Source organism: Hydra vulgaris, chromosome 03 (genome assembly GCF_038396675.1).
Source record: "Hydra vulgaris chromosome 03, alternate assembly HydraT2T_AEP".
In the NCBI taxonomy this organism is placed as follows: Eukaryota; Metazoa; Cnidaria; class Hydrozoa; order Anthoathecata; family Hydridae; genus Hydra; species Hydra vulgaris.
The window spans coordinates 69,970,001-69,996,293 of record NC_088922.1 but is presented as its reverse complement, the minus strand read 5'-3'; the positions used below and the strand labels follow the sequence as shown (position 1 = coordinate 69,996,293).

Sequence of the window (26,293 nt, the reverse complement as noted above, 5' to 3'; positions counted from 1 at the left end):
TATATATATATATTATATATATATATATATATATATATATATATATATATACGTGTATATATATATATATATATACGTGTATATATATATATATATATATATATATATATATACGTGTATATATATATATATATATATATATATATATATATATATATATATATATATATATATATATATATATATATATATATATATATCAGCACTCAGAATTAGGAAAAATGAGATTGGCAATAAACTGCCAACCTTACTCAAAAGGTTTTACTATAAAACATATAAATAAGGTTAACAATTTTTTGCTGATCTAAAACACTTTTATATCAGCAGTTAGATCAGCATTGCCAAATGCCAACCCTAATTCCAAGGGCTGATATATATATTTATATATATATATATATATATATATATATATATATATATATATATATATATATATATATATATATATATATATATATATATATATATATATATATATATATATATATACTTGGTATGTATCTACATAGATGCTATCTAGTTATTTTTTTAAAAAATTAAAGGATTGAACAACAGCCAAAAAGGAACCAAAAGTTGAATATATTACATACTTAAATCCAGCAATGTAATTAATGGTTGGCCATCCAATTGTAAAACATTTGTCAGATGTTAATGTTGTATCAACGATGTCATCTATTGCTGCAGACAGCCATATTTCACTGACTCTAACTTTATCTTTAAGTTTAAAAGTTGTTGCAGACCTTTAAAAAAAACTGTTTTTTGAAAACACATTAAAATGATCATAAGTTTTTTGCATAAACATTTTATTTTTGAAACAAAGTTACTTTGAATTGCTTTTTATAGCAATATAAATTGCAAATGCACCATAATTCACACCTGTCCTGTAATTAATAACAAATATAATTCTCCATGCTAACTTACTTTGCTTTTGCAACAAGAAGTAGATCATTAAACAAAAACATAAATCTTTCATTTGTAGAGCCCATCTAAATATTCAAGATTTAAAAGTGAAGATGGTGCTTTAGAGCGTAGGTTATGAAACAAAAAGTAATTACAACAAAATTAGAACTGAAATTAGATTCACGCTAAAAATCGTTTAATTATTAAATCAAATAAGGTAAAACAGAGTAAAATATATTAAAAACACTAACTCAAATAAAGATGTGCATTCTAAATAAGACCTGAAATTTTAACTACAAATGTTTTTATGTAAAACTATCGTAATTAAAAAATTATTTTCTTTCTAGGATATTATATAACTACAAAAATGTTTAAAAACTTACATATGTCAGCTTAACTTGTCCCTCTTGTACATAGAGACGACGCGTTGAGCTATTTGGCGAATTGTTTCCACTGTAGTTAAGATCATCATTTGAATGTTTATGGCTAGAGTCAATATCTGTAGCAAGGTTTCTAAATATTTATTATCAAACTCAGTTAATTATTTGTAAAGCTTTATAAAATCAGACTTTTATTGTAAGCAATTACTTAAAGTTTTTTTTGCATAAAACATTATTTAAAAGAAGTAAGCGCAGTTATGTTAGATTAAATTAATTAACCCTACAATTCATTCATTCAATGTTTAAATGCTATCCTTTTTTCTTATTTTATTGTTTAACTTCTCAACTTGAAGAGCAAGTGAAGCAATATAAATATGAATGGGTTTTTAATTCCACCACTATACTTCTCTTCTATTCTCTCCATTTCTTCTCTTGCAATAACTATAATTTGTCTTATAACCGCTCTGGATAAAAAGTTTAAAAAGATTCATTTTTATAATTTTATATTTATCAGTTACAAAATTATATTTTATTTCTGCTGAAGTTTAATGCAATAGTGATTTTTCTTTGTATTTATATCCCTTTATTTAATAATGTAGAAATTTATGATTTATGGAATTTTTAATTTGTGTCAATTAGTTTGAGCGCCCATATCGGTCAAACGGTATGGGATTACGTCTGGATATGGCACTGATATATTTTTGCCAACCTCTAACAATTTAAGGCCTTATTTTTTCTAATTCCGAGGGCTGCATATATATATATATATATATATATATATATATATATATATATATATATATATATATATATATATATATATATATATATATATATATATATATATATATATATATATATATATATATATATATATGTATACATTTAGCTGTTAACATGCAATAAACGTAGATTTAACTGTTAACTTATTAACTACCACAGTACTAAGTTAACTTTTTGTATTACCACAGAAAACTCTACTTTTTTAGAAATTGGACGATTGTGCCCCTCCACTTTGAAACCCGTGGCATCGGCCCTGTAAACTGGACCAAATATGACACATTGTCAAAACTTAATTTAGTAGAAGGCAAACTCGCTCAAGTTAAATAATTTAGTTTTTGACTTTTGACAATGTGTCATATTTTGACAAAAATGTAATACTTTCATCAATTTTTGTCAAAAGTCAAAAACTAAAATATTTAACTTGAGCGAGTTTTACTTCTACTAATTTAAGTTTTGCGACAGAAATCTGTTGCCAGAGCAGGTCACACGCTTTAATAATATACAATAATATTTACGTAAATAAGTATTACTCCCGTTTTGTTTCAACTCAGCTTTTAATTTTTTTTATTTATTTATTTATTTTTTTGAGCTCCTGGTTAACAATTATTGATATGTATTTATTTAACCCTAAAAATTTTTGATCATCATGTTCAAGAGAAAAAAAGTGTCTATTACGCGCCAAAAGTTCATGACAAAAATATTATTTTATGTCAAAGAAAGTTATAACTATTTCACGGAATATAATTACTCAAGTTCTAAAAGTTAATATTAAAAAATTTCCAAAAGTGATATTTTAAGCTCAATTTCAATGCTAACAACATTGAAATTGAGCTTAAAAGTCTCATATTTTTTTAGACTAGTGTTATCAAGTACCATTAAGTATTTTAGCTTTTAAAAAATTAACTCATAGCATTTAATCTTAACTTTGCAAACTATTAGATAAAAAGAACAAAGAATACCTTCTGCACCAATCTCCTTCAAATATTTCGTCTTTAAAAAATGATGTAACACTTTTTCTTCTCATTTGCGGAGAAGTACCAGGAGATTTACCTATACGTCTGTCTTTTCGCTTAGCATGTGATCTGAATTTTGCTAATGCCGTTGAAGCAAGAAGCAGTGATCGTACTTTCTTTTTTTCATCTTCTTTGCCTTGCTCGTTTGATTTATTATGTTCAATAGTTTTTTCTTGTTCTATAAAGCGTAGTTCTTTTACGCTAGAAAGACTTAAAGGGCGAATTTTTTTTTCTGCGTTGTAAGTGCCAGTTCCAATAATAGCATATGTATTAATTACTGGTAGATCAAGAACTGGAATTTCAAGGGTGTTTGTTAGGTTCATTGCATAATATACATATCAACGCAAGCTCTTTCAATGATATAATTTATAAAAGTTCGGCGAAAATAGTTTCACGTTGTTAAACGTTTATATTACGTGACAACTTACAACGTTAAAAAAAGTAAGATTAAAATAAAAGAGTGTTCATAATAATACATATCTTGAATTCCATTGATAAAAAAACAACTCAAAACTAAATGCATTAAATCGACAAATACTTTTGGAAAATAACAACAAATCTTTGTAACATCCAATATTTTCTCCCGTACATAATTTGAAATCTTTCGGCATCAGATAACAATCGTATTTTTATTTAATTGATAAAAAAAATCTATCGAGTCATAATAAGCTAGGTATTTTTATTGGTATTTTATTTAAGAGAGATAATTCGTTTAAGAGAGATAACTCTAGCTAATTGAATGAAAGGCTGTTCAAACGTCAACGTTTGAACGTTAATTGGTTTAAGCTAATACTTACAGAGCGCCGATTACAAACGGAGCGCTAATTAAACGATTTTTAAACTAATTTTAAAAGATCAATACTGCACTTCAAACATCAAATTTAATTAAATCTTTAGCTCCTTGAAGACTTTTGTAATTTTAACAGATTGTACGGTCAACAGTTAAAATTTCAGATCTTTTGCGCAGTAACAACAAAAAGTGAAGTTTGACTTCATAAAGATTTATATAAATTCTTTTAAAACTAAATTCTTTACTTTTTAAGTTTAGTTTCTGCTAGAATGTAACCATATAACATGATATTTTAAAAATCAGGAAGCATTACTTAGTAAATAATCAGTATATGTTAAATATTATACTTCCTATAATTTCCGGATGTATTAAGTGTACTGGTATTACAATAAATCTATAAGAGCATTTTAAAGTGTTTAATAAAATGTGTTTCCATAAAATATTTTGTTATTTTCAGATACTGACGTAAGCAACGATAAGACTTTCTTTTACAACTTATTTTTCTTAAAGCTAAAAACTTAAACAGAAAGGCCAGTCATTCAGACAATCGATTGAAGGACATTCAGTTAAGTTTTTTTTTTTTTTTTTGTTTTAATGAAATACTAATTTTTAAATTATATTTTATTTGTTTCATTGTTATTATTGTTTTTTAACAATTTCTAACTAAATTTTTAAAATGAAGCAAAAAAAAAAAAAAACGAATAAAAAAAAAATTGTTTTTAACAAGTTGTGAAAGAAAAATAGATTGAAATAAAGAAATATCACTACCCGATCTGATCGCAACAACCCGATCTGATCACAATTTTCTGATATTACTTTTCGTCATTTTATTCATTTTTTCTAAATGATATTGCGTGGTCATTTGTTCTATGATATTGTTACCTGGGCATAAATTCATCTTATTCATTTTTTCTAAATGATATTGTATGGTGATTTGTTTTATGATATTGTTATTTGGGCATAGGTTCAGAATAAGTTTGTTAACGTGAGCGTATATTTAAAATTACTAAGATTTATTTTAAGGAATAAATGAGTTATTTTAAACTAGGTGGTTCAATACATTTCTTGCGTTAAAACAACGTTTTGAGCGTCTTTAAAAACTTTATTTAAAAAACATTCTAGCACCCGCTGCACTAGGGTTTATATCTTATATTCGCTGGCAATTTCAAACACGTTTATGAAAAACATATTTCTTAATTGTAAATATAAAAAAACAAAATGAGATGAACAACACAACGCAAAGCTGCAAAATTAATGAAAAAAACAAACTTACGAATTAAGTTTTCTAGAAGGACGTGGTGAATTACTGAGGACATTGTGAAAACGTCGTGATGCTTTCTAAACCAGTTTAAACTGTTTAATTTTTGCTCAAAGTACCAATACCTCATATTATTAGTTTCTTACCCAATTATTGCGCAACTTTTATCCAACTTATACCCACTCTATTTTACAATACTATTTGCACATTATAAGTATCTCTCTTTACATATTACAGGTAACAAATTCTTTTACAAAAACAAGATTACATTTTTCTAAAAATAATAACTTACTGGATCATGTTCTTCTAAAGGCAGATCAAGATCGAGTTTATCGTTTGGAAATTTATCTTGTACTTCGCTAACTTTATACTAAACATAAAAAAAATTTAAAACACTTAGGTAAAAATAAATTGCACCGGTAAAAGTATAAGGTTTACAAAATTACAAAACTTTATAAAATTAATATAAAATTATTATTTCAGTTAGACAAAATAATCTGTAAATAACCATGCTCTTTAATTCTATTTGATTTAGTCATTACCATTATAAACTGTTGGTCATGTCTATTTGCTAAACTATTGTTGATGTTTATTTGATTAAACTAAAGTCTATTCAGGAATAAAAGTTTTGTTTTTCACAACTACCAGGTTACCAAATTAAAATGTTGCTATTTTTTTATATAACGTGGCATTTTTTTTTGTATTAAATAGGAAAAAAGTATTAGCCCTTATTAGTTAGTGTTATAAACCTACGATTATAAACCTACGATTAATTACAAAAAAAACCTTTTGTCAATTACAGGAGAAAAAAACATTATTAAAAATAAGTGATTTTGAGCAAATGCTATTTGAAAATTAATTTTAATATTTTTAACAACCATTGCTTTACCTCTCTTTTTTTTTTATCTATTGAATACTCACTTATCATTTAGGTGAAAACTATCTGAACGTTCTTAGTTATTACTAGTATATTATATAATAAATATTACTAATTATTGCGTATTTACAACTTTTTACATAATTTAAACTTTTTTATGTTTGTAGCTTGTACTAAAGTTTTATTGTTAATGAGATCATAAGATTGAAGATAACGTGCAGGGCTGTCCTGAAGACGGTCCTGATAACGTGGATTAATTTTAATCAAAACTTTACCAAATCATATAAATTTATTATTTATTCATTTTCCGCTTAATATATCTTTATCTCCCACTAATAATAATACAGGTAAAAAAAGTTAAAACAAATAGTGCAAATATTCGACAATTATTTGTGTGAAATTGTGGCTGGATGGCTCTGTCAGGTAGAGCATCAAACAAAATGCCAATAACTAAATCGTTGTGCAAATCCGACCACAGCCAACTCAGCGCATGTGTAATACTTTGTTATGCAAGAACGCTGGTCAATAATGAACGCTTCTTTGGATTATTATTTGTGGCTGTTGCTATGCTAAGCCAATTATATCTTTGGATATAAGAACATTGTATAGCAAAATAAAGCATAAAATTCTAAATCTAAATTCTTTTCGGAATAGCTTTCTCCTTAAATTTTCTGAACTTTTTTTTTGTTCTTTGATATTCCGAAATTATTAATTTAGCAGTTGTTCGAATTTATTAATAAATTAATAAAGTCGAACAACTGCTACAATATAGTCTTCCACGTTATTGTTACAACGTTTAGCCAGGTAAATAGATTTAATTCGTTTCAAACCAGGTTGGTAAACATGTTTTATATTTTTAAAAAATATTTAGATTTTGTAATACTTTTATATAGCAAAGAAGAGTTTTAGTTTTGATTGTCCTACAGCGTCCGTTTTGTTAAGAAATGTATCGCATTTTACGTACAAATTTCTAAACAATGCGATTTTCTACCGCCAGAGATATGAAAAAATGCATTCTTGATTATGGCTGACAAAATAGAATTTATATGAGCTTTAAAAATGTATGGAAATTATGTAATTTGTTCATTTACATTCACTGTTTTAGTGTTGTTACATTTTGTGTACGCTTTTGATTATTCCATAAGAATGAAAAGTACTGTTAACGTAAATTATGTTTTTTGTAAGTGAACTTTTCCAGGAGATACTTATTTATTTTTTAAGTGTATCGTCTGATAAAAAGATTCATGTATGGTTTTGAACATTACCAAATCATGTAGCCCAAAATTTTTGAAAAAAAGTTTGGGCTACGTTATTTGGTAAAGTTCAAAAATAATGTTTGTTTGATGAATTTTTAAATGACCTTAAAAAATAAGTTGTTTCACATTGGAAAAAACTTTGCAATCTGAAATACTTTTGCAAACCATTCAATATATTAGATGTTGTTTGAATACTGCGATAGTCAGCAATTATACATACCTCGTTGTTTTGCTTTTATGGACGAAATGCAGTTTTATAATATCTATGTGTGTAAAAAAAAAAAAATATTATTTTGGTAAAAATAAATATGTTCTTTGGTAAAAATTTAAAAAAAGTTTTTTTTACTTTTTATTTTATGAGTTGTTGTAACATTTAAAGCGTCGCGGCGTGACAAATCGGTGTCACGTTGTGATGCGCGTATATTGAGCTATATCTGTAAAAATATAAATAAAAATTATGAAAAGTTAAGTTTTTATAATACAGTTGGGTTATTGGAATATTATTAGCAATATCAATCCATATGTACATAGTTCCTTTCAGCCTTATTACAAACCTTTTAAAAAACGGTCGAGAAAAAAAAACTTAGTTAAAAAACTTGTTCGTTTTTTAAATAAATTCTTTATTTTTAAAACTTTGATATAAAGAAATTTTTTGATTTACAATCAAATTTTTAATTTTGTTTTTATCTTTTACACTTTAAGTTTACACAAAAATCTACAACTGCAGATAAAATAACTTCAGCAACGAAGGCAATCGCAATAACAAGTCACTATTATACACTATTTTGTTAAAGTATGTTTGCTATCTCTTTAAATGTTGAGACTTGAAAAAATTTGAAAATCTTTCATTAAGGGCTTTAATCTTCATAAAGAGCAATTTGCAATTTTTCGTACTCAAAGAGGATCCTCTGCGATTTTTTGCTTAAAACACTAAGTTATTTGACTTAACATGGAAACTAATTTTAAAACAGGAATTTAAAAAATTCTATCTGTCAACCAAATTTCTTAAGTATACTGAGTATACTTTTGAGTCTACCCATGAAGATATTTCAATAGTAGTTGAAATATCTTCATGGGTATTTCAACTACTATTGAAATATCAAAAGGCTTTAAAGACGATTGACTTCAATTGTCTTTGAAGCCTTAATAAACTGATATTATCAGGTTTTTAACCTAAATTGGAATTGAGTTTGGTGATATATCAGTGGTGTACACTAGATTTTTAGATTAAAAAAAATGTTTTGCAAAGAATTGGGGTGATTGGAGCTTGGGAACAAAAAAACCCTAATTTTTGGAGCAACAAGTTTATAAAATATTTACTTTACTATTTTTATCTAAATTTATACATCAACAAATTTCAAATTTCATGCAATAATCTCTTATTTTTCAAAAACTATGACCATATAAAGTTTTTACCCCCCTCAATTTGAGGGGGCTGTAAACATTGCAGGGTCATAAAAACTGAACACTAAGAGATTATTGTATAAAAATTGAAATTTGTTGATAAATATGAATTTAGATAAAAATAGTAAAGAAAATATTTTATAAACTCGTTGCTCCCACGTTAAGGGCTGGGTGGGCCCAAAAATTAGGGGTTTTTTGTTCCCAAGCTCTAATCACTCCAATTCTTTGCAAAACATTTTTTTTTTATATAAGCAAAAACATACAAAAGTTTGGAGTTTGCACAATGCCTGGTAAGTATCAAAACTCAAACATCTAAAAATCTAGTGTACACCACTGTATATACTGATTTGTTTTAATAGAAACTATTTTTACTTAGACTCTAGAGTTAAATAAAGGTTTTTGTTTTGTTGCTAAGGCATTGCTAAGGTTCAAACTCATGAAATATGCAATTTTTAAATGCTTTTTACTATCAAATAATACAAGATGGTTATTTCAATTGAAAGAGGATAAAATTTGAAGAAAAGTCATACCAAAACTAAATTTTGAAACTTTAATCCGAAATCAGTTTTTTTTAGTAGCGTACCACACACAAGTAAGAAGCCGGCTCATCTAGTTTTACTTTCACCGAGATGTAGCCCAGCCGGCACATCTTGTTTCACTTTCGGAATTAAAATTTGTATAGACACTTGTATACTTCGTTTGGAGTTATAAATGAATATAGTTTTAAATATTTCTATAAATAATTTATTCAGTTATTGCTACTATTTATTGTTATTATTTTACTGTATTTTTTTACTGTATTTTTTTACTATATTTTTTTATTGTATTTTTTTACTGTATTTTACTGTATTTTTTTACTGTATTTTTTTACTATATTTTTTTACTGTATTATTTTACTGTATTTTTTTACTGTATTTTCTACTATATTTCTTTATTGTATTATTTTACTGTATTTTTTTACTGTATTATTTTACTTTTTTTCTTATATGAAAAGATTTTAGTTTTTAATACTTTAAATTTAAATGTTTTGATAATTTAAACACTTATTGCTACTAATTGTTGGTGTTTTTTTTACCTTTTCAAAGCAGCGGGGGGTCACTATAGTTGAGGAGATGACTTTTTTTTTTAAATTGTTGTCAAGGGGTTGTCCCCTGACCGTTGTGACGATATTTTCTCATTCCTTTAACTTTAAAGACTGTCCTAAGGTTGTAATACTTATCAAGTTTTTATAATTTTTTTTTTAATTTTTATTTTGTTTTTAATAAATTAGCTTTGCGATTGTTCAGATAAAAATGCGATTTTTCAGATAAAAATATTTAACAGAAGATTGTTTAAAAAACGGATTTCAGAATCAAAAATTAAAATAAAATTATAAATCAAATGCTATTTAGAACAAGATTTCTTTAACTATCTGTTAACTAGATAGTATTTAGGAAGAAAAATAGAAAATAGAAATTGATGAAAAATGTTCTTTTATGATTCATTAGCAAAATTACACAGAGCTACTAAAACACAAAACAACAAAAAGCAACAAAAACAAAGCAACAAAAACAAAGCAATCCAAAACTTTAACAAAAACTCATAAAGCTTTAAGTTAAATGTTAAAATAGCATTTATTTATGCTTAATAATGTCGGGGTATTGGGCAAATTTTTCATTCGAAAATCTTCAAATTATTTGTTTGATTGAACACATCAATCTTTTTATTTATAAATGTTTCAATTATAATATTCCATCAACTGTTTTATTCTAGTAAATAAAGTAATTTCTGCTTACAATACAAAGAATTTTGGCAGAATATTATCTTGGCAAGTAAAGATTGAAATTAAATATAAATTACATTTAATCTCTCTAAACTAGACAAATCTAAAACAAAACAGTATTTGTTATACATGTAATGAATTAAAAAAAAATAGCAGGAATTTTTGACATTTGAGTCTAGAAATTTTAATGTCAAAACTCTAAACTTTTATTATTTTCTTTTTACTTACCTTTATGATACCAATTTATCTCAATTTTCAGGTTTTTAGTATTTTATGATAGTAAGTAACATAATTCCTCCGTTACTCAGTATTTTTCCTTCTTGAATTTGGAGGTAAATTTTTTTTTTTTTTCTATAAAAATTAAATTCTGTTTTTCTTATCAGCATTTCATTGTTTTTCTTTTCAAATTTGGCATTAAACATCTAAATATGTTCATAACCGAATAGCTATTTTCTTTCCATTTTAAATAAATAAGTACTCTATTCATACGTGCCCTTTTATTTATAGTATCCTTATAACTAATTTGTGAAATAAAAGTAAGACTCGAATAATTTGGCTGGCCTAGATGAAAGGACTACACTAATTCGGTTATTAAAAAAGTTAATTCGGTTATTAAAATTAATTCTGTTATTAAAAACTAAAAAACTAGTGCAAACTAAAAAGTTTTAAAAAAAGTTAAAAAAATAATAAAAGTTTGAACTAGTTAATATAGTAACTTGTTATTTCATTTTCTATTGATGTTTTTGGAGAAATACAAGATAAACGGAAGCGTTTAAGAAAGTAAGAATAGATAAGAATAAGTGGAGACTTTTTGAGAAGGGATCATACTTAAGCTAAGATTAGAAATTGCAGTTGGCGACTGTAGGGTTATAACCAAATATAAATACAATATAGCCATATTCTTTTGCACTTTGTCTAGAAGCAAAAACCATTTAAAAAAATGCAGCCCTAGTTTCACTAAAGTACTTAGTCCTAAAGTAGTCTCATGAGAAGCAAAATATTATAAAAGTAGCCAATTCTAACTTAGCTTCATTAGAAGAGCCACCAAAATATTATAGAAGTAATATGTATGAAAAGTTCCGAATTAAATTCGGACTTTTCATAGGTAGACGAGTAGAATTTAGAGAGACAACTGCTAAAATTTGAAATTTTATTTATAAAATGTTGTATTTAATTAAATTTTTTTTAAAAACTTAGTTTTAAATTTTTTAATTTATTTAGTTAAACGGCACAAATATAAAATAAAATTCATCAAAAAAACAACTTTTAAAAATTTTTACCAATATTTTCAAAAAAACTTTAACGCAATATGCAATTATAAAATTACGTAGATGCTACAAAATTCATTATAAAAAAAAACTTGTTAGGATTTTAAAAGTAAGTATTAAAAAAATCAGCTGGATGAACTCTTAAAAATATTTCTAAATAAATAATAAAAAGTTCTTGAAGTTAATTCAGAATGGTTTAGCTTTATATACTAACTTCAAGAACCATTACGAATTATCTGAAATATTTATTTTTTTCGATTTAGGTTGCTAAACAGTCTTGTCACAGAGCACCGCGGAAGAGGATTTAATAACAAAAGTTTCCAATGTTGTTCTTTGCCATTACCGCTTTTATGTTCAAAGCCGTACATACATACATACATACATACATACATACACATTCTGTTAATGAAACAGATTACTTTTTTTTTTGAAAACTCTATCTAAGTGGGAAAATTTCAACGTAGAAAAGTCTGTTACAGTTTTAATCTGTTCAATTGACAATTAATGTGATAATAAAGGAGTGATCTGATAACCAATCCGTTATATACAAAAGGCTGTTCTTCATCAATAGAAAATATTTTACCGTCAATGGCATTCCTCAACAGTAAAGCAGCGGAAAATAACGTGCTGCTGTATTAAATTTTATTACAAAAGAAAATGAAAATTTATTTGAATGATTTATTGAATTATTATAAAAGAAAATGAAAATTTATTCAAACCATTGATTGCATTGAAAAATTAAAATAAAACATTATATTTTTATTTGTTTCATTCTGAATAATTGTGAACTCATTATTCAGTAAATCCCCAATATTAACTTTGCATTATTGAAATTTCAAAGGTAGTTACGTTACGTTAAAGCAAATATATCGAATAATAATGTAATACCTTTAAACAATTCAAACCATTTTTCTCAATCAAAGAAATTCCAGTTTCGAGGCCATTAAAGGTTTCTTCGAATGGAGTTTTTCGCTTCATAATTGGGCTAGTTATCCCTGAGAGGGCCTCTTTAATGGTTCCCCATGAGTTTTTGCGTTCTAATTGTCCCTTCGGATTCAAGTGTTTAAAAAAACTTTTTTTTCTTTTGAAGTCTTTATTTTCTTCTTCAGAATTATTTCGCAGTTTCAGCGATTTTCTAACGGTAGTCGTTTTTTTTCTTTTAAAGTCTCGTCTTTTTTTTGCATTGTTTTCAATATCATTATCAACTTTATCAGTATTTTTTGCATCATCTTTGTTTAATACTTTATCGTTTTCCACTTGAAGTTTCCAATAATGTATTAAATCTTTTGTTTTATACATTTTGTGATCGTCTTTTGTTTCGATCTCTCTCATTACCTCTGATTTTATTCTCGCGTAATGAGGATCAATATCTAAGCCGGGTATTAAATCTTGTTCCTCATCAGCGCTGGTTAGTTTTACTGAAATAGATTCTTCACATATATACAAATCATTACCAGGAATTTCTTCAGCCTGGAAAGTTTCCACTTCTCCTTTTTGAACGACAAATGTGTTTTGAACACAACTATTAGATGGAGGGTTTGCATTTAACCAAAGGTGAACACTTTTTCGTTTATCATCAACTGAAGGAGAAGTACTTGCAACAGAATTGTAAGAACCTAATGTATTGATTGATACACTTTCTGAGACCACACTCATCTCTTCAGTAGCGCTGCTATTATCGCAAAAATTGCCAACATTTTCGTTCTGACTAGTTACTTCTTCATTAAAATGGTCTGCTTCATTCATGTTTTAAATATTTTTATAACTTTCATTTAAAAAAAAATAACTATATTTTCTATGTATTCACGTGTACAACATTAATATCTTTTTGTCGAATGTTGTGGTTTGAACTATAGTGAACAATTTGTCATTTGTTTGTCTTGCTGTGCATATTTAGATTATTGCTTGATTATTATGACGACATGTTCAAAGTAGTCATTTGTGTTTGCATTATATTTTGATGAATTCATTTTATGTTAGAAATATTTTAATCTCTTTTTTAAATCAGTCTGTCATTTGCATATTCCATTTGTACCTAAACTTATATTTACATAAAAATCGTTGAAGAGACGTAGCAAATCAAGTATTTAAGCTTATTTAATTTTAAAAATGTTTACTTAAAAACAATTGAGACATATTTTTACGTCAGCGGAATGTGCTTTTGATAATCGATGGCGAAACTTTTTTTGAAACAAAGATTTGTTTAATTTAGATTTTAAAACAATTCATTTACAGAGGAAACAAACTTCCTATTGTATCATTTGGGTGATTTGTAAATATTAACTTCAGAATCTATTCCCAACATATTAGAGTTAATATCAGGCGTTTCAAGTTGCAGTTTCACATAAACGTCCTAAATATGAGTGATTACCCGCATTAACTTTAGTTGACATGTAATTATCTGTAAATTTGTACTTCACAATTGGAAACAAAGATTATGTTTAAATAATAAGCAAACACGATTAGCTACCTTATGATAACAGCCCTTGCGATCTGTTTGACTCGCAGAAAACATTTTTAAAATATTTTTAAATAACAAAAACAATTAAAACTCTTTTGTTTCATTAAAATGCAAACTTATCATTTTAATCGTTAAAAACCATTATTGACGGAAAGCAAGTTATAATACGTTCTGTGAAATTAAAATACATCCTGTGCAGTTTCTTTTTTTATATATATATATACAAAATGTTATTTTTCATGCTTCAAATATAAAATCTTTATATTAGCATTTATTAAAAATGTAAATGAAAAAATATTGTCTATATTAACGCAATAAATTGTTTCAAGTATTACATACATCGTAATATAATATATATATCGTATAATAAGTTGTTTCCAGGTATTAAATACACACAATTTTGTCAGGTTTCCAGATATTATATAAAGCCTAATAATGCAGTTAAACTTACATTTAAACAATTTACAAAAGCAAGTAAAAAATGTACATATTTAATTAAATAACGCATAAGATATTCTGTATATATATATATATATATATATATATATATATATATATATATATATATATATATATATATATATATATATATATATAGAGAGAGAGAGAGAGAGAGAGAGAGAGAGAGAGAGAGAGAGAGAGAGAGAGAGAGAGAGAGAGAGAGAGCCAGAGAGAGAAATGCAACACTTTACATCGTTCACTTCAAAAAAGTTTCATTCCTACAGGTATTTGAAAAGAGTTTATTTAAAGAATTTAATATTTTACTTTAAACTTTAAAAGTAGAACTAGTTATGATAATTATCATCAGGAACAATTTGTTACATAAATATCATTATATAATGGTAAAGTATAAATTTTAAAATAAAATTTATTAATTTTTCATTTAATTATTAACTTACTTGGAGGTGAAATTTGAATTTTTAATTGAACTATTTATTGTTCTTCTAATCGTTATTTATGCACTAGATAATCCTTTTTAATTAATTTTTATTTGATTATAACTTTTAATCTATTGCTTTTTTATTTGCGAGCACCTTAAATAGACTAGGAAATCTCTAACTCGATGAATTTCCCAAACTAGTGAAGACATGTTTGAAATGACTTTGTAGATTTGACTATAGTTGGATAAATAAAAAGAATTCTTGACGCAGGACTTTAAGGCTATACAATGCCTAATAATCACGATGCCTTCAGACAACGTCCAGACAATGTCTAATATACATTTACTTAATAAAGTAAAATAACATTTTTAATTTTTTGTAACTACAAAAAAGAAAAAAAGAATTTAAAAACTAATACCAAACTTTCAACTTTCTAAGTTTAAATAGATTTTAAATATATGAAAAATAATAAATAAAATTAACTAGTAAAAATATAATATAAATATAATAAAGTTTTTAGGCCAAGTTTATCTAATTTTATATTTTGTGTGCAACAAAGTTCTCATTGACCTAAAGAAAGAGCTTTAAAAAAGTTATGTGGCGTTAAAGGTAAACATATATATATATATATATATATATATATATATATATATATATATATATATATATATATATATATATATATATATATATATCTAGAGGACGGGGGTGGGGCGGGGGATGAGGTGCGCGTGTGTATATGTGTATATATCAAAATATAGTTACAATTATTAATTAATATAACCTTTTCGACAAAAACATTAAAAAAAAAGATTCAAAAAAATTTTAAACTGAATAAAAAATAAAATAATTAAAACTATCAAGTTGTAAACTGAGTTAATTATAACAATATTGTAATAATAATAATAATAATAATAATAATAATAATAATAATAATAATAACAATAATAACGATAATAACAATAATAATAATAATAATAATGTAATAATAATTATAATAATAATAATATTGCACAAGCAAAAAAAAAATTATTTTCAACCTAAAGAAAGCGCTGCAAAAAAAAAAAAAAAAAGTCATTGGCGTGCGCGGTTGGTGCGGCACTAGGCGGCATTTATTATATTTAATTTTTGGTGTAAAAAACAACCTTCTCACTTCGTAACTTTTCTATTCAATTTCTACGAATTAAAATTTTACGTTTTCGAATATTTATCTTCATCGTCAAGTCAATAGAGTTACCTAATTAAAAAAATGTTCAAAAAATTCAAGTTCGTCGAATTTGACTGAAAACTATCAAGATTTATAACAAGAATATGAAAATGTTCAAGTTCCACCATTAACCATTAATAAACATACGTAATAAACAGTAATTAAAAATTTAAGGTAGTAAATAGTTTCGAAAAAGATTAGAACTATTTTTAAAATAAGAAATAGGTAATTTGTTTCTTTAATTTTATAATAGGATGAAACGAATCAAAAAAAGTGGAGCGTCATTTAGAAATATAAAGAATGCAAAGGAGGAAATAAACAGAATAAAACTCTGGAGCTCTACTTTACACATCTCTTATGAATCAACTTCTGCGTCTACTTTATACATCTCTTATGAATCAACTTTTGCTTCTTTTAATATTTTTGCCGCAAATACTGGCAAATGAGCACCAATTAAAAGCAAAAATATTTTTTCTTATGTTGTTGAAATGGAAATACCTACCACGTATACTGGCGAAATAGTAAAAAAGTTTGTTAAGTTCTGATGAAGAGTTAGCTGCACAAATTATTCCATCTATATTTTTGAAAGATGTTAGAGTATGGCCTAACAAGATTGGCGATAATACAAGAGTACTGCTTGTCTGTAATTCAAATTTTAGACGTTGATTTCAGTAATGTCCTGGTCAAACAATCAAAGTCAAAGATGAAACAAGAAAGTCTAATTTGACTGGTTTTTTATTTTAATTTTGTCTAACTGTGAAAAACTGTTGAGATCGTGAATGTATTCACAATCGAAGAAAAATATAAATTATTTTAGCTGCAAACTGTCTGATGATCATTGCCAATCAAGTTTGCCAATTTAATTTGTCAATCGAGTTTTACCAAGAAAAATAGTTCTAACAAATAGTAGAAACCTAATCCCCAAAAAAGAGGTCAACACAAGATGAGCCAACTGCACATTCCTCATGTAAATAATTAGAAATAGAACGTGGACATGGTGCAATCTTTGATAAACTACGACAAACGAATTTTGATAAGTCAATTAAAAAATAGAAGAAAATTTATACAAGTATACTTAATATAACTATATTCTTAACAAAATAAAACTTGACGTTTAGAGGTCATCGTGAGAGTGATTATCAGAAAGAAATCAATTCAAAGAAAATAGAAAAATCTGCTAAAGCCTGTTAACTTGCTGTCTAAATACAACCCAGTGTTACGTGAGCACGTAGTAAAAATTTAGATGGGAAATCTCCAATTTTTCGCATAAGATTCGAAATAAATTCATAGAGTTATTGGGAGACGCAGTGAGAAAAACAATTATAGATTTAAATAAAAAAGAATATAGAATTAAATAAAAAACAACTATAGAATTAAATAAAAAAGCTAAATCAAAAAAATACAGATCAAGCAAATCAAATTACTAGATAGATAGTTAATGATGGCAGAGAAGTTAAAGCTGTTGAATCGTTTATTGACTACGTAGAAACTAAAGAAAAAACCGCTGAAAAAATTACAAATATGAATTTAAAAGATATTAGAAAATGATGGTTTAGATTTGAGAAATTACTGAGGACAGGCTTATGATAATACTGCCATAATAGCAGGAAAGTACAGCGGTCTTCAAACTTTTAACAAATAGTATAAATTTTTAAAGCATTTTACATGGTTTTTCTACATCTGATATAATGGTTTACTTCAGTTCTCTTCAAACAATTTATCATTATTAATAATAAATATATCAATTATATATATACAGTTTTCAACATTATTGAATCTTTTCTTTATAATTTTAGTACTAATGCTGTCCTTGATAACCGATATTCTTCTTGATTTTCAATAAACTCTAGCCCCTATAATATTTTTATGTAACGTCAAGTCTCAAATAGGTTACATTTGGTAACAAGATTGCATACTTTTATTTTTAATTAAATAACCTTGATAAAATATAATATGTGTGTTTATCATTGTCATACTGTTATTTATTATGGTGTATTTTATTTTTAAATGTACAATAGTTTCGTCTCAATTGGTTACTTTAAAAATAAATAAAATTTCGATTTTCAACAAAGTGACATATAGTTTTATAATATATATTTTTTAATAATTCACCATCTAAGGTAATTTATAAACTATTCGATATTATAAAATAATAATTAAAACATTTATAAAAAAATTATAAAATAATTTTAAAAAATTATTAAAAAAGCAAAAGTGCTCATTTTTATATTTTTTTAATTATTTTTTCAAAAAGGCTGAAAAAGCAACCGATTAAGACAAAACTCTTGTTTCGTCCGGTGAAATTATTAAGTACATTTAGAACCACTTGCAAATAGTACAATAGTTTCCCCTGAATTTGGTTACTTTGTCACGAGAAAAGAAAAAGATTATACGCTTGTTGAATTTTTACAAAACCACAAGTGAAAATGTATATTAAAATGCCAACTTTTATATTGACTTCGTGGCGAATTGTTGTTGTGTAGTAATTTAAATTAGTACTTAATTATAATTTATTAAGTAAATGCAATTTCAATCGTATTCAGTAATTGGTAATTACAATTTTATTTATATTATGTAGTAAGTAATCGTAATTGCTTCTCGGCCTAATGGGGATGATCAAGTGTAATATCTGTTCTTATCTCGGCTTCTAACTTTGGCCTTTTGGATGGTTACAATGCTGTTTGAAAGTAGAGCAAACGATTAAAACCGTGACAGTCGGATAGAGGTTCTTGGTGTAGTTGCTTATTCGTCCAGTAATCTTAATGTGAATCATTTACTCTGGACGTTAAGTGGAGCTAAACCTTGCACAGTGCACCAGGTGGTCAACAAAAGTAAAAAAACACATTCTTAAAAACTACATCATTATATATCATTTTATAGCTTAAGGTGGTACATAGGTAAATAAACGAATTTGTTTATTATAGTATTTTTTTGATATTTTATGTTTCTAAATTGTTATTAGACATTTGAAATGATACAAAAAAAAAATTAAGTAATTAGGACTAATTAAAGCCAATTTTAGCTAAAATGGAACTGAAACTCTTTTTCGTTTTTTAGTAAAAACTCTGGCAAAGATTACTAAAAAACGAAAAAGAGTTAGCACCTGAAACTTTCACAAAGTTAAGTCTATATGGTACTTTATGTTCTGAAATTAAAAATAAAAAGGTTCTCCAAATATTTACTTCACACTAATCCACCGCAGATATACACAATAAATACGACAAAAATTTTCATTGAGTAATATAAAATTTAAGTCTTTAAAATAAGATATTAAACATTTTCTGAATTTCAGCACATTCTACATATATCAGGGAACACTTGGTCTAAATTTGATAGAAAATGCTCAAGTACTTATTTCAGAATCCTTGCCAGAAGATCCAAAAACCTTGAGTGGAGAAAATCAAATGTAAAGTCAAAGTACAAATTATATTAAATTTAAAACTCTCTTTGTCCATAAACTTTGCTTTTTTTGTCCTTAATTTTGTCATCAAAATCTTTTCTAGTTGCTCTCAGTCTCTTTCTTTGTTTTTTATCTTTGTCACTAGCTTTAATGTTCATTTTCTGAATGCGGGTTTTATTTTTCTGATTCAAACCGCAAGTTGAAAAACTCCTTCAGAGACGTTTGATCTAATATTAACATCAAAGGTTTTTCTTCTTTGAATCAGGATTGGCAATCTCTTTAGAGCTATACATGTTTTTTGACCATTTACATACAACACAATGCAAAACAAATAAATGTGACAACCCTTTCTTAGATTCAATATCATGAGCAAGAACACTTTTGATTGACAATTGGGACATATTTCAACCAAATTAACAACTGTTCGCAATATATCTGTGTTAATTAAAACATAACATTCAATGTTATCTACAGTTTTAGTTTCTTTTATAATTGACGAATCTGAATGCAGCTTTTTGGCTGATGCTGAAGCGGATATGATGAGTGGTGTTGTTATTTGTGTTGATGTTTTGTTTACATCTAGAGACGATCCAGTTTCTGAAGAAGATATATCTATTGATTTTTTACGTCCCCAATACTTTTGAACAGACGATCTTTTTTTTTCTCTTCTTTTAGAAAATATATAAAAATAATATAACAAGAAAAACTTTTTTTTTACTTAATTTATATACCTTTTTTGTGTAACTTATAGACATAAAATTGTTGCTGGTTTTAAAACCTCTCTTTTTATTGCAAAACAAAATCAAGTATTATCTTTCAAATGAGTTAATGCAACGTTATTTTGCACCTAAGTTATAACGAATAAATTGATTTCAAATTACGATGTATTTGAAGTTATTTTTAAGTTAAAATTTTACTTATTGTTTGACGAAAACTTTAGCGGTCCAAAGTGGTCCGGTAATTTGAGACTTGAAATCCAATTTCAGAATGTATATTATCAATATAAATTTGATTTACTACCCGCAGATGTCCGCATAGTCTCTAATAATGATTTTAACAAGATGTTAAATGATGTATGCAATTTTACGTGGCGTAAACGTTATATGTATTTGTTATTTAACAAATGGGTCTTAGTAAGATTAGATTAGTGTTAAAAACATGTTTTAATGTTAAGAACATGTTTTAATATTTATACATCTTAAAGTACCTATTTATGAGATTTTGAAAATGTTTTCATATAATTAAAACATGAAAAATATTGATACTTATTCATATATAATACAAAAAAACCTGAAGTTAGCTAATCCTAATAACTTGGATGCAGTTGTAAATGACGTGAACTGCAAAACTTTTCTAATATCCTTTACCATTTTTGACAAAGGTGGCATTTATGCAAAAGCTCTAAAATTTGTTTCGAAAAGAATAGCAAGCGATGGCTGCAAAATGAACCGATATTGGTGCAATTTGTAGTTGATAATAAGAATATTCTTCTAACTGCTTCCATTAATAAAGGAAGCTCTTATCCCAACTGTAGTATCTGGCACACCCCAAGTTGTGCCAGATACTACAAGTGAATTTTGATACTTTCAAGTTGCAAAATAAAGAAAATAATATTAGCACCATTAGTTGCTTTTTTTTTTTATCTTCAGAACTATTGTTTGCATCAGGTTGTAGTTAGCACCAAGATGGTAAAGAAAAAGAAGCTAAAGCTGTTTTACAGTTATCAGATTAGATGAGTTTTAGTTATTGTTATACTCACCAAAAGGTTTAAGTATTAGGTTCTTTTTTATATGGATTGTGTAGTAGTTTTATGTGCAGCTGCGGTGTCATAGTTAGAGTTCTGGCTAAGAACCAAGAAGTTTGAGGTTCGATGCCGGCTCTAGCTCAATAAGCAACATTGGAAGGAGGCGTGAACTTCCTGGTTAAATGATCTTTCCTGGTGCTCTGTGATAAGATTTGAGTAATCCGATAAAGTTATTAATTTTTCCCAGTTTATATTTAAAATGGTTTTTAAAATATGTGGTTGCAAAGCAGTTTAGGTATCCATAACAACCCAAAATTAAAACTATTGTCACCGTTAAAACCGCATTCCTCACATTAGTAAACTGTGCAATGCTGGACTTCGGCCGAGTTGTAATTATTAAACTCTTAAGTGGGACAAACACGCAGTTTTGACTCTTAAACAACACTGCCTTCTAGGGGCCCTGCGATTTCAGTTGTGCCTCTATTTAATCAGCAAAAAAAAAAAAGTAACAAATTATAATGGAATTTTAACACCAATTATACCAAAATACTAACACCAACGTAAATAATGTGCTGTTTCGCTCATTAAGAAACAAGGAAACTTTGATACTATATCTCATAATATGGTTTTTGGTTTTTAAATATTTTTCTTTTAATTGTTTTCATTTTTTCTTTTTTACGTATTTGTCTTATTTATTTATTTTTATAAGTTTTACAAGTCCATATTTGTATATTGGAGTATATTTTTAATTTGTAAGCTGGAGTTGTTTGTTATTTAGTTTTTTATTGTCACGTTTACCTTCTTGTATTATTATGAGATGGGTGTCAGTAAGGCACCTAGCTTGCTGACCTAATAAAGTATAACACAACAAAATTTATGTTTTTGATTACTGCTTTAATTTCTTTTGTGTTTTAATTATGTTTAATTACTGTTTTTAGTTTTGTTCTTATGTATTTCAGCTCATTATACAATCTTATTTTGAAAAAAAATTTTTATATACAAATATAATGTAGTCAAAAAGAAAATTAATTATTTATAAAATACCACACGTTATATTGTTACATCTCTTTACGTAAAAATGTTATGTCTCAGCTACGTGAGAATAATGGACACCTGTAACCTAACCGTAATGTTACGTCTCAGCACGTAATATTGTTATAAGGGTAGGGTATCTCAAGGTTCCACCCATTTCTAATCTACATTGATAATTTTCTTGACATTTTTACATCAGTAGTGATTCTCTTTGCCGATGATCACAATCAGAATCAAATCTTTGCTTTTGCAAATCAGAATCAAATCTTTGCTGATGATCAAAATCAAACCTTTGCTGATAATCACAATCAGAATCAAAAGTATTTTTCAATAACACAACCAACTCATTATCATTTTCTGAAATGAAAAAATTTTACGACTATTTATAATATAATTTTTAAAATGGAAATAAAATCTAGCTACCGGTTAACACTTATAAAATCTTTTTAAATTTTAAATATGTTTTTAAATAACTTCCGCTTCAAAATTCAGCGCCATACACCATTTTGCTTGGAAATTCAGCGCCATACACCATTTTGCTTAGGAATTTATAAAAACATAACTGTGATTACCACAATTGTTATAATTTATATTTTTAGTTTTAATTACTATCATAGTTTTAAATTATAACTTATTTTACGTTATCTTTGTTTGTTCCACACAATAATGTTTGCTTCATAAAAAAATGCTTCGTCATCTTTGTTTGTACAAGAAAATAATGTTACATTATCTATTTTTCAAGACAATATTGCATGTATTTGCAATATTGCTTAGTACCTTTTGCGTGTTTTACCTTCCAAAGCAAAAAGAATAACATGTGCCAAGAATGGTTTCTTTTCCGTGAAATTAACTCTTACTATTAATCAAAAATACCAGTTAAAATAGCAATGGTTTCACTGTTACGGAAACGTAGATGCATATTAGACTAAATTTCCGTAAACAATGTGAAACCAGTGATAAAAGTATTTGACACTTTAACTTGACTTTAAAACCTTAAAAAAACACGTGTTAAACTGCCCGGAAAACAAACGTGCTTTTGGTTTACGTCTGTATCGTGGCAAACACGTGTCTATACAGATTTTAATTCCAAAAATGAAACTAGATGCGCCGGCTGAGCTAGTTAATCAAACTTTTAATAGTTTAATTTTAATAGTTCAACAGGCCCACCGGAGAAGTAGTTATATATACAGTAGTTATATATTACAAATAGTTGGTACGACATTTGAGATACTGCGTTGATCTGTAAGAACTAATTTCTTAAATTCAAAAAGTTCTTTTTTTAGTTTTTTTAATGTTTTTTTTATCGAAAAAATTGTCACAACGTATCATATTGTAAAAAAACAATTTATGTAACTTTATAAATAAAAATAATGAATGATTATGCAGCACTCAGGTTTAATTTTCATTTTAAATATATTTCACTTTTTAAGAGGTTTAATTCAGTTTATATCATTTTAATTTTTTTAATCATGTTGTAGCAGGAGTGAAAATAGCCTAGATTTTTTTTTCATTTAATGCAATTGGAGTTAAGCATTTTTCACATTATTTTGGATATACTTCGATTGTGTTAAACAACCAAAATTTTGAATGTTTTTACTTATTAGGCAAAAAATATGTTGTCAAGAGGTTAAATTTATATTTACTACGCATAGGTTAAAGATATTTAAGATATAAAAACAGCCGAGAGGTAACTATCATAACTTTCTCAACGCATTAAAGACTCTAAATAAATTATAAAAAAGACATAATTTTTTTCTGATAAAAAAGGCTTTTCTAATTGCTTATACCTTGATTAACCTCCTCCTCCTTCCCACCCTCGTTTTATCACCAAAGCAATATTTTCTGTTAAAGCAGAAATAATCTAATTATTTTTATTTCTGTCATTACCCAACTGACTGAAACATTACTTTACTCAGTCTATAGCAGCTACAGATGTATTTCACAAGAACTATCTCTTTTTAGATTTTTTTAAAAATTTGAGTTACTGATAGTGCAATGTACCTCATATTAATTTTTTACTGCATTAAAACCTAGATTATAATTAAAAAAGGCCTTTCAATTATCTTTTCACCACTACATATTAGGTGAGCGAAACATTAAACACTTGAAAATTAGCGAAACATTAAATACTTGAAAATTTTTTGAATATTAAAAAAGGCACCAATGTTCAGTCACAGAGCCGTTCTTAGTTTTTATAGATTATTTATAGGTTACTTATAGGTTACTTATAAATTACATATTGGTTACTTATAGATTACTTATAGATTACTTATAATAATACTTAGCTTTAAGCAGTAATCTTTTTCGTGTTTGAATTGTTTCTCTTTTTACCCAATATGTAAACAATTTAATGTTAACAAAGTTTAAAATTATTTTTATGCGACTTAAAAAGTTTATTTTGTGTTGACTGTTAGAAAAAAGTTTGATTTGATTGGGATGTTTGTTATGTCTGACAAACAGTTTTGCTAGCTAAATAATTTTATAACTTTTTTGGATTGTACTTACGCTTTATGGATTATGATGTGTGCTCACATTTCTCTGATACTTAGACTGTATTTATGCGTGTGTGCTCACACACTTCTCTGATACTTAGACTGTATTTATACGTATGTGCTCACGCACTTCTCTGATACTTAAGTACCTAATTAGAGTACAAATCAATCTAATTAGACTGTACTTGTATTTTTCGTTAATTAATATTTTTTGCAACAAGCTTATTATTTTGTTATGACATCTGATTTCTATAGAAATATAATTTCTTGTAATATTAATCCATAAAATGATTATTTTTATATACTTTATCTATTTATTCAGTCATCAATAATTATTACATACAACTTTATCGAGATCATGCGCAGTAAAAACAATTCGAAGAAAGAATTTATCTAAAATGCATATTCTAATTATTGACATAGAGAGGTAGACAAGGACCCCTCTTTTCTGACAACATTTGCAATTATAGCTGCGCCAGCCAAATAGAAAAGCGTGAATAAACTGTACCTTTAAAGTCTACATTTAAAACAGTTGAGTAATGGTGCATTTATTGTGGTAGTTAATAAGGAATTCCAGTTTTTAACTACTCGATTAGTGAAAAAACCTTCAAGAAAAATTAGTCTGAAATAAACACTATTAAAAAAGTTCAAAAAAATAAAGTGTCTCTTAAAGATATTTTAACTGTTCTTTCTCTTTTAAAAGTTGCTGTTTTAACATTAATTAAAAAAATGCCAAATTGTAATGTGAAAATTGTAGGACAATTTTCACATTTTAAAGAGTAAGTTGATAGAAGGTTACTTCCAACAGGCACAGATGTCCGTAAAATATTTTTACGACGTCCAGTAAACATCGCACTTTATTAGGACTTCCTTATGATGAATAGCGGACGTTCTGACGACGTGCCGACGACGTGCTGACAACGTACTGACAATATACTGACAACGTACTGACGGCGTACTAAGCCCGCTGAATCTGAACTAAGCAAAATTTCCAAGAGTTTACCTTCATCAAAAGAAAATACATGGTTTCTTTCTTCACTTAGAAATGTGACATTAACATACATTAGAGAACGAATGAAACGGCCATTTTTAACAGAAGTAACTGCATAGCAAAGTAGTACCAAAGAATTTGAACTTCAAATTTGTAAAGCCTCAATAAAAATATCTATAAATATGGTTTTAAAATACAATACTCTTTTAACAGTGAAACCAATGTCAAAGGAGAACAAACGAGTAATTTTAACGTCCGAAACTGTAGTGCTAAAATTGAGAACTAGAATGAATGACATTTTTTTTTATTTTTCAAAAATAAAATGATTATTCCGATGTTTAAAAATTTGAATATCCATAAACCGCGAGTGTTAAACCCTAATGTAAATATTACC

General features: G+C 26.6%; 1 protein-coding gene across 15 annotated transcripts in view; it reads right to left on the bottom strand.

Moving 5' to 3' along the window:
- Positions 1-26,293, bottom strand: part of LOC100199718 (rho GTPase-activating protein 20) — a 65,519-nt gene that overhangs the window by 12,540 nt on the left and 26,686 nt on the right. For 11 of the 15 annotated variants that reach the window (XM_065794128.1, XM_065794129.1, XM_065794131.1 and 8 more), the window contains 5 exons: positions 5,417-5,494; positions 5,140-5,204; positions 1,284-1,413; positions 922-986; positions 591-740 (listed from right to left, as the gene is read on the bottom strand). In XM_065794128.1, the coding sequence (XP_065650200.1) occupies positions 591-740; positions 922-986; positions 1,284-1,413; positions 5,140-5,204; positions 5,417-5,494 (488 nt within the window). Of the gene's footprint in view, positions 1-590; positions 741-921; positions 987-1,283; positions 1,414-3,022; positions 4,829-5,139; positions 5,205-5,416; positions 5,495-12,579; positions 14,398-26,293 lie in introns of those variants that run through there. The other 4 variants (XM_065794120.1, XM_065794121.1, XM_065794122.1 and 1 more) reach the window with 3 other exon arrangements.